Source organism: Nematolebias whitei, chromosome 3 (assembly GCF_014905685.2).
Source record: "Nematolebias whitei isolate Nwh7 chromosome 3, NemWhi1, whole genome shotgun sequence".
NCBI classification, from domain to species: Eukaryota; Metazoa; Chordata; class Actinopteri; order Cyprinodontiformes; family Rivulidae; genus Nematolebias; species Nematolebias whitei.
The window spans coordinates 29,292,874-29,302,534 of NC_056500.1; the positions used below are offsets into that span (position 1 = coordinate 29,292,874).

General features: G+C 36.9%; 1 protein-coding gene across 1 annotated transcript in view; it reads right to left on the bottom strand.

Moving 5' to 3' along the window:
- Positions 1 to 3,939, bottom strand: part of creb3l3a (cAMP responsive element binding protein 3-like 3a) — an 8,226-nt gene extending 4,287 nt beyond the window's left edge. Inside the window, exons 1-6 of the mRNA XM_037698181.1 lie at positions 3,896 to 3,939; positions 3,487 to 3,603; positions 3,088 to 3,328; positions 1,908 to 2,035; positions 945 to 1,055; positions 752 to 858 (exon numbers count right to left, since the gene is read on the bottom strand). Coding sequence (XP_037554109.1) covers positions 752 to 858; positions 945 to 1,055; positions 1,908 to 2,035; positions 3,088 to 3,328; positions 3,487 to 3,603; positions 3,896 to 3,916 — 725 coding nt within the window. The 5' untranslated portion in view covers positions 3,917 to 3,939. The remainder of the gene's footprint in view (positions 1 to 751; positions 859 to 944; positions 1,056 to 1,907; positions 2,036 to 3,087; positions 3,329 to 3,486; positions 3,604 to 3,895) is intronic.
- Positions 3,940 to 9,661: the final 5,722 nt, after the last annotated feature.

A 9,661-nucleotide genomic window follows, 5' to 3' on the forward strand; every position in this document is an offset into this window, starting at 1 on the left:
TGTGTGTGTGTGTGTGTGTGTGTGTATGAAGGGAAGTGAAGTGCTATGTATTGAATCATTATATGTTTCCATACAATGACAAAATGAGTTCTCTGTATTTAAGCCATCACACATGAGATGCACCCAGGTGGAGCAGTGGGCAGCTATGTAAGCGCCCAGGGAGCAATTAGGGAGCTTGCTCAAGGTCAAGTACCATAGCAAAGAAAAACTGCGTTCAACATTCAAAAATGTTCTCTAAAGTTTTGTGTCCAGCTTAAAAAGACTGAATTGATAAGCACTGCACTCCACCTTGTTTCATATCTGTTTTACAATCCTCACACGAACATTCAAACCTTCAAAAGGACACAAATCTTCTTTTTTTATTTTAGTACTACTTAGTGTACGAGGCCAGTGCTCTTCACCTGATCTGCTCTGTAATTACTCCAGTCACAGGTAGCTGCAGACTAAATTGACCATGTTTTAAAGCTCAACCTAGAGGTCTTGTTTTTTATAGGACCACTTGCAATTACAAGAAACTGGAGGAATTTTAGGACGTTTTTCCACCAAGTGTTAGTGTGTCTTAGATTTAAGACGGTAAAATCGGTCATGTCTTACATGTGCCAACAAAATACAAGTTGACGGGAAAGGTTGATCAAAACAAGATGCCAATCAGTACATTTAAGGTACAATAGGACAATAATCATCTTATTGTGGTTCAGATAATGTTTTGTAGTTGCTGAATGAAGGAACGACATATAAATGAACATCCCACCGGTTTTCCAGCCCATCTATGTACTCCTTCTTCTTTTTCCTGCTCTCCTGAGCAGATTGCTTGTTGCGAATCTTTCTGCGTATTTTCTTCAGGATCCTCTCCTCGTGCTGATTGACAGAGAAGGAAGCATTTGCATTTCTTCAGCTTCTGAAAACTAATGCTGAGAGTTGATTTGAGAGTTGAGGCATTTTACCTTTGTAAGAGGTAGCTGGCTGGGCAGGGTGACCCCCTCCTTGGCTAAAAGTTTCTTCTCATCTTCATTGAGAATCAGCTCCTGGATGGACTTTTGTGATGGCTGTTGGGGCTGTTGGTGAGATATGAATACCAATATTGAAAACTACAAATTACAATTGCTGCATGATTACATTTTCTGTCTACGTCCACCATCAGTGCCACCTATCCTTTTTGCTAGAGGCTCACAGGAAGTAGTTTAATGAGGGCAGACTATCAGGCCACATTCAACATCCTCATTTCATGGCTACTTCAAAGCAATTACAGTGTGAGAATCTAAGCTGGATTCTGCCACTCGCTCCTTCATCTTATTAAACTGGGCTAAGAAGATGACATCAATACGCGACGGAGCTAAGATCCATTTCTCTGAAAAACAGGTTATTCTACGGAACTTGTGCTAATCTTGACTGAATAATAGTAAAGTTTTCTTTGTGAAACAAATAATTATTAGCATATTAAATGTGATGATACTTTCAACTTTTTGCTACACATTTTATTCAGCTGGTTTTATATATCTGCTAAATTTCTTTACATAAATAAGGTCAAACTAAAAAAAAATAAAAAATCGTAAGGAAGTGCATATATATTAAAAAGAAGTTCAAGAACAGGCTCATCATCAACTGAATACTAATCTGGATCTTTTGAGTATTTGTCCTCTCAGAAAGTAATTTTGCTACATATTCAGCAGTTTTTTTTCCCCCTTCCGAATTTAGAAAACTTCCAAAGAGGGGAATTGGATTTGCATTCCAAAGGCCTTTCCATGGGACGATGCGTAGTTTTTACCAGTGTACACTCACAGTCGAGCATGAACAACACCAAACGTTGTCTTGCATCTGAATCGAGACGTCAAACACCCGTGAGACACGGCTGCTTCTCCAACCTCCCCACCTGAACCGTCTCTGCTGACTCTGCCAGACACACTTACTGGCTCTGGAGTGCCCGACAGCAGCAAGTCTTTGACAGTCAGCAGGAAGCTCGACTGAGGTCTGTGTACATCTGTAGGGTACGGTGAAGTCCTGGTCTTGGCCATTGGGAAGCCAAACTCCCAGCCACCTGCACACACAGAGACAGTAATAATAATGCAAACAAATAAGATGCATGTGTTTTTACTTGAAGTTTTAATTACTCTTATCTGTACCAAACATTAATTTCTGCTACTAACATCAGTGTCTTCAACAATCTTTTATCAAACACATTTAAAACAACTATTGCAACTACTGCCACATAAAACAAGTTACATATTCCTAATGTTCCTTGCCTGAATGGAAATCAAGATTTAATGCAGTCTGCTGGTTTCCTTAGGAAAATTTTTTTTTGCTTATTTAGTTTTATCATGCACATGTCCCAATAGCATTAGTTATAGTTTCCATCTGAATTTGACTTTTCTGGGTTGAACGATATTGAACTGTATCGTATCATAATAAATTGGACTATGTGAAGTTTTTGTTTGAATTGCACCCAATTGCTCTTTAAAGTACCAAAAAAATGGCTTTAGTTGGGAATTGGTGCTATATAAATGGGTTCAGACTTAAAAAAAAAGTTTAATGAAATTCAATTCAATTCAGTTTATTTATATAGTGCCAAGTCACAACAGAAGTCATCTCAGGGCACAGAACAGAAACCTTCATATACATAAAAAGTCAATTAGTAAAGTTATCTATCTAAGGAAGCCAGCAAATTGCATTGAATATTCACTTCATCACAGATTTTCAGTTTATTTTACTTTTTTTGTTTGTCTTTCATTAAATCAGTTGCAGCTCATTACACAACCACTGTTCGTAAACATCTAGCATCAGTGTTTGAATTCCTGTAATATTTTAATTGTGTATTGCTATTGATTGTTAGGCTGATCACGGAGCACAATTACTGTAGCAATTCATTGTAGGTTTTTGAATTGCAATTGGAACATGACTGAGATGGATGTGATGTTAATCCCAATCAGATTTCTGACATGTGAAGAAAATAGAACACAGTGATATTATGACTTTGGTAAGAAAAATTTTGAATATTTATCTGAAAATAAAGGATTACCAACAATTGAATATTACTTTATATTTTTTTTTCTATACTATATCTGGTAATTAGTTGCACATAAATTTTTTTACAGAGGTCGGTGGAGTCATTGGTCTCCAGGGCTGCCTTGGTTTGTGGTCCTGGACCAAAGCAGGGAGCATCCGGAGGACTTTCAGGACGCTGAGGACTATCCATCTGGTCTGACGGAGTGCCCTCACTGACCCCACTGTCGCTTGGAGACGGAGACCACAGAGGTGAGGTGGACACAGAATCACCTCCACTCAGAAGGGCGTTGAGAAAGTCATTCCCTGTTTGCTCAGCTGGCGGCAGCATCTGTTGGATGAATACGCTTCGTGCTATCATTAGCCTGTCATTGTGAGATCAAGACAAAGTGACAGACAGTATAGTAACATTTATCTACATATTAAAATGGAAGGTAAATTCCTGCAGAAAATTTAAGCTGATTAGAGATGTAAAAAAACATCACAAACATTTGGCTCCTGAAACGACCAGCTGTGATAGTTGCTGTGGTCTCCTGTGTCCTCGTTACGAAGAATCCCATCGTTTTTATCAAACAGCCAGTCAAGCAACTCTGTGCAGTCACAACCCTGAAATGAAACATTTAACAACAACTTATCTAATATACTTTCCCTCTGACAGACTTTAAGAAATACATTATATCTGCGGTTATTTCACTACTACCGGTACTCTTGAGACAAACACAATACATGTGAATATAAATTTCCCCAAAATAAGTACTTGTTAGGAAACTAGTATTTGCGAGTCTAAATTTTAGACTCAAGACATAGTTATGGTTTCAATTATTAAGCTTGAACTTTGCTCCGCGGGACTTTCCAGTTTCATCCTGTGCAATAATCAGAATACTAAAACAAAACTTACCTGATCTGGGTAGAACTCCATAGTGTCCCTGTTTGGGAGAAACACCACAAACAAATGATGAAATCCAACCACGATATCAAGTGTTTGTTCCTTTTTTAATGTGAAACGTCTCTTTCTATCTTCGTGAAGCCTCTCTAGTGTATTTCTCCGCTCTGCGCTTGGGTCCAAAGTTTAAACTCCAACACAACACACCCAGCTGACTTGCTTCCTTTGTTGTCATTGGATAAATTAGGAGATACCAGTAATCTAACTGGCAACAAAGAGGAGACAAGCTCAACCTCGCAAGCTGTCTGGTCTGCCTCTCAACAGAGAGAGCAAAGTCTGGTGCTTCTCCTTTTTTGTCCAATTTTTTTTCTTTGATAGTGTATTGACACAAGGATAGCTCTGACCTTTGGCATATATTTATAACAAAATAAACACGGAAAACCAAGTATTTTTTTAAAGACAGTCAAGACCAGTCCTGACAATGGTTTTCCAAAGTTTGTTGGGATTGCTTTATTTGATTTTTAACCCTCAACAATAGAATGCTGGCCTGATGGTAGCAGCTGAAGGATGGAGCCTTTACAGTATAAAAAGGTTAATACTTTGATTGTATCTTGAACTTTGTGCTTTTCAGATGTTATGAGGTTCAAAGATTGATCCAATATAGGATGGTCACAGCTGCTATATGACTTTAGACAACACAAAAATGGCCATAACTCAGGTGATTTTAAAGATATGGAGCTAAAATTTGATGTGATAGTAGCCGAAACTCATCCTCAACACATACTCTGGGTGCTAACTGATCTTACAAGATTACACAGTATTGTCAAGTGATGTGTGTTGAGGTCATCCCCCAAAACCCATTGTTAGGCCGGTAAAGAAGTGTGCAGGTAACACAGTCATCTGAGAACAAGATGCTAATACAGAATCTGTGTGGGTGCTTGTTTAAAGATAACAAGTTTGAGTTTACTTAATCACGAAAGGTAAAATGAAATTAAAAATCAAAGAAACACATTGGTAATAATAAAAGCAAGTACTTAACCTTTAGTATGAATTTCTCTTTATAATCAAAATATAAACACAAAATTGTGTAGTTGTAATTAACCAGATATGGCCAAAAATGATTAAAACAGTGATTTTTCATCACAAGACAATATTAGTTTAAAATTAAAATTGCAAGAACATCTATTGTCCACCACCTTTACTTTGGTGGTAATATGCTTTTTTTTTTTCCATTTTAACTACCACATATTTCTAGATTGCAGAGTTGAGAACAAAATGTACAACAGTACATTTTCATCTTTGATACGCTTCTTGGCCCGTTGCCTTCATAAATCTCCTCCTACATGTCTCTGTGTGAGTGCAGCTACAGCGTGCGCTCTCAGGACATTATTACCTGCAGTGTTCCCCCAGTGCGGACTGTACTTGGCCAAAGGGTCTTCTCCTACTCCGCTCCTGTTTCCTGGAATATCTTGCAAAAAGATCCGAGTGTGACGATCTCTCCTGTTTCACATCTGATTCTCATCCTAATTATCTGCAGGTGTCTTCCTCTTGTCTCATTAGTAACTAGTATTTCGTCCTTGTGTCTTCCACACGAGGAGGTTATGGTTTTCCTGAGGCTGCAGTGGTGAGTCCGTGCACCTGACGTTATTCGAGCATTGTCCTTCCATGGTGTCACGATCTGTGGTCCTGCTCCGCCTGCCCTCCTCCGGGCACCTGCTCTGTCTGCACTGGGGCCCCCTCTGGGGGCTAAATATGTTTTTGTTGCCCTGTCAGCATTTTTCTGTGTTATGTTAACGTAGAGCACTAATTCTCATTTTTGTTTCTCCGAGTTATCCGGCCCTCCTTCATGTGGGTCCCACGCTCCTCGCCAGCCATCCAGATCGTGATACTGAAGCTCTTGACCTTGACCTCTCTATATGATTTTAAACAACTGCTAAGTTCATGGCAAAAACCAACGTAGACATGTTTTTAGTATTCTACATCGGTTTATAATGTTGGTCTTTGTGTATCGTTTTTATATAATTTCATCTATTCATTTTTTTATTTTATATACTTTTTTATATGATTGTCTGTTGTTGTCTGTACCTCATCTGTGCTCTTTGTTCAAAACAGGTCTCTCTTTTAAATGAGTCCTTGATGCTCAATGAGACTAACCTGTATAAATAAAGGTTGATTAAAAAAAAGAAGAAAACTTTCTTGTGTTGCTGATATTCAGAATACTAGTTTAGAAAACTCAAATTTTCCTTCAGTTCAAGAAAAATAATCAACAAATGTTTAAATTAGTAACCTGACACTAACCCTAACCTTCTGTATTGCATATTTTTTATTGCAGCAGGTTAGTGCTGAGGCATCATAATACAGCATGGTAACCCACTCACTTGTTCCTGATATCATTGGTCTCACCCGTCCCCACTTGTCTCATCAGCCCCAGTCCATTTACTCCCTCGCCCTCACTCATGTGCAGTCTAGCATTGTGCATCATGTCTTGGAGTTTTGCTACCCTGAATCTTTGGCTGCCATGCCAGCCTTTGTTTTCAGCATTTTTGTTAATAGTGTTTTAGTTTTTGTTAAAGCTCCTTGTGTTGGCCTGAATTATTGGGTCCATCTCTATGACTAACTGTGACATTTGAACAAAAACAACTTGAACAATTTGTTTTTTTTACTTATACACAGTTTTTTTTTAAAGTTTCAATTACATTAACATCAGAATCCAGAGTGAACATGATAGAAAGCCTAAATGACCTTAAGTGTCCTGCACACAAAGTTCTACACCAATGGTTGTTTTATTTTATAGACAGGTATTAGCTTAGCTGCCATTAACTTTCTCATTAAACAACACAGAACAAGAAAATAGACAAACAAACAAATAAAAAAAAAAACAGTATTCAGAAGACATTAGATCTGGCAACTATAAAAACTTGAATGCTGTCAAAACACTTATTTTTATGCACAAACACAATTTCTAGATAGACTGTTTTAAAGTTACTAATGCTCAAATGTAAAATCATACTCCATGCCTGAAATACATTCACAGCTATTTCTGGTACTCCAGGTTGGCGCTCCATTCTCATTTGGTTCTTTACACCTGCTTTAAATAGAATTGTATTCCAAAATGTAATTATCAATGACCTTTAATAGTATTTTAGCAAATTGTCCTCAATGTCCAATGTTGCTGGCGCCTGAATGACTTCAGAGCACAGTTGAAACAGAGGTGGATATGAATACTGTTCATATACAGTATCTCCACTTTTCATATCCATTCATATCCAATAATTGTGAATCCAGGCCAACCATTGATAAAAGTGAATACAACAAAGAAACATCAAACTTAAGAATAATTTCTAGTATATTTTGTTGAACAAAGAGGCCACACACAGTCAGTCATAATAACCAATATACATAAATGGGAAAAAACAACTAACAATTTGGTTAAATAGTAAAGAACAGCATGATGGCATGAATATATCTGGACAAAAATGTGTCTTTAAGCATGCACATAAGTAATTGTAAAAAGATCAATTTCTAAATGATTATTTTGGAATTATTACATTTAAAATGTATTAGGGTTTCTGCATAAATTGTGTTAAATTTGGTGATCAGTAATAATCATTTACAAAAGGTCCCCTGCTAGAGATTAGAATATTTCAGCACAGCTTATTTACATTTTATCTTAGCCTTAATTTTTTCTTTAATGCTCTCCATCACTAGATTTTCTCCCACAAAATAATTTTACTTCTGTTGCCCTTTCAACATTTAGTTACCATTTTTTTTTTATATTTTGAGAAAAAAGAAAAATAATTTTGGCTTTTTCCGTGACCTCTCTGATTCCATCGTTATCTCCTTGACACTGTTTCCATCTGCTGATTATTTTACTGACTCAATATCCGTCATGTGCCGATATGGGCGAAAGTGCACTCATCAGTGTTTGAATGCAAATCAAATGAAACATAAATACTGACAACAAAACATTATTTTGCTGATTTTGCTAATTTATTACAAACTTTTTTGTACACTTTTGTTGGTAAACGATGCTTCTTTAGTGGTTATTTTAGATAACAAATAAAAATGTTCAACTCAAAACATTCATTATTTCGACAGTGGTTCTGTAATAATTTTCTTTGTTTTGTTTTTTTCCATTATTGTTTAAATATTACAAAGCAGGTAAATAATAATAGATTTGTTATTAGGTTTGTAAATGTGTTATAGTATATTTTAAAAAGACAGTTTCATATATTTTCTTCACTGATTTAGACTTTTGTACACTTTTCCAGTTTTTGTGAAAAAGCATCTGGCTTTAGTCAAATGTAATGCTGATGGGTCTAACCAAGAAACTATCTAATTTATTTCAAATTTGCACCAAAAATAGTGGCAAAATGTTAAAATTCCTTACAGATATTAAGACCTCATTTCATTGTGGGCCTGTCCACCACCAGTATAAAAACATATAACCTCTTGATTGAAGTACTGCTGCCTCAAGATCTCACTATCACATTTCTGTTTCTGAGTCATCGCATTAATCATATCATACAATAACGTCACCGCCTGTAACCATCAGGTACTGATGTCATCCTGCCATAAAACTGGCAACAGTTTAACAGGCAGGGATTTACTCTTGTGAGCAGCACAATATAAATACATTTAAGAAAAGACAACAAACATTATTCTCCATCACACTTTTGCTAAAAGAAATTCTGGACTTGTTGCATCACAGCTACAACGACAGCTGGAGTGAAGGCTTGAATGCTGTTCACTGCTCTTTTTATGTCATTTTTCATAAAAGAAGCATTACTCTAACATTAATGTTTTTTTTATTTGATAGGTTATAGTTCCAAAGGCCATAAATAAATAAATAATACCTTTTGTTATTACTTTTCAAGCTGGGTTTAGAAATTAAATGTAAAAAGAAAAGTTATTTTCTAACAAAAAAGAGAAAAAATAAATCAAGTATTTTGATGGCAAAAAATGGTCTAGTTTATTCTCTTTATGTTTTTGATTAGACTTTTGCAAATTTTGTGACCGACTTCAAAATTATTTTCAAACTAAAGTGAACTAAATGGGTTCTCATGAACTCTTTGTTGTTTAAACACCTAACATTGCTTGCATTTTTTTTAACACGTCTGAAACAGTGAAGGAGGTAAAAAGGCTGAAGACTGAACAATCAGCCTCACACTCATTCAGCTGAGTCATAGATGTTTTATTATGGTAGGATCCATAAGCCACAAAACATTGAAGAGACATGTTGCAGAAGGTTGAAATGCATCATTTGATCATCGTTGTCACATTTTATCCTAAAAAATAAAAAACTGCTTTCTTCTAAAATAGATTAAATTGTCTGAAGAGATTGCTTGGATATTTTTGCACTGATATTTGAAACTTCCTTGTCTGTGTGACAGTCCATGCCACATCAAAATAAAAAAATAAAAACATAAACAAGTAGTATGTTGGTGTCCGCAGCACGGTGGCGCAACTGGTAGAGCTGCTGCCTCTCAGCGAGCAGGTCCTTGGTTCAAACCCCGGTCCAGGGGCCTTTCTGGGTGGAGTTTACATGTTCTCTCCGTGCATGTGTGGGTTTTCTCCAGGTACTCCGGTTTCCTCCCACAAACCAAAAACATGCATGTTAGGCTGATTGGTAACTCTAAATTGTCCCTAGGTGTGAGAGAGAGAGTGAATGGTTGTTTGTCTCTATGTGGCCCTGTGATGGACTTGTCCAGGGTGTACCCTGCCCCTCGCACAGTGATTGCTGGACATGGGCACCGGCGACCCCCGTGACCCAAAATGGAA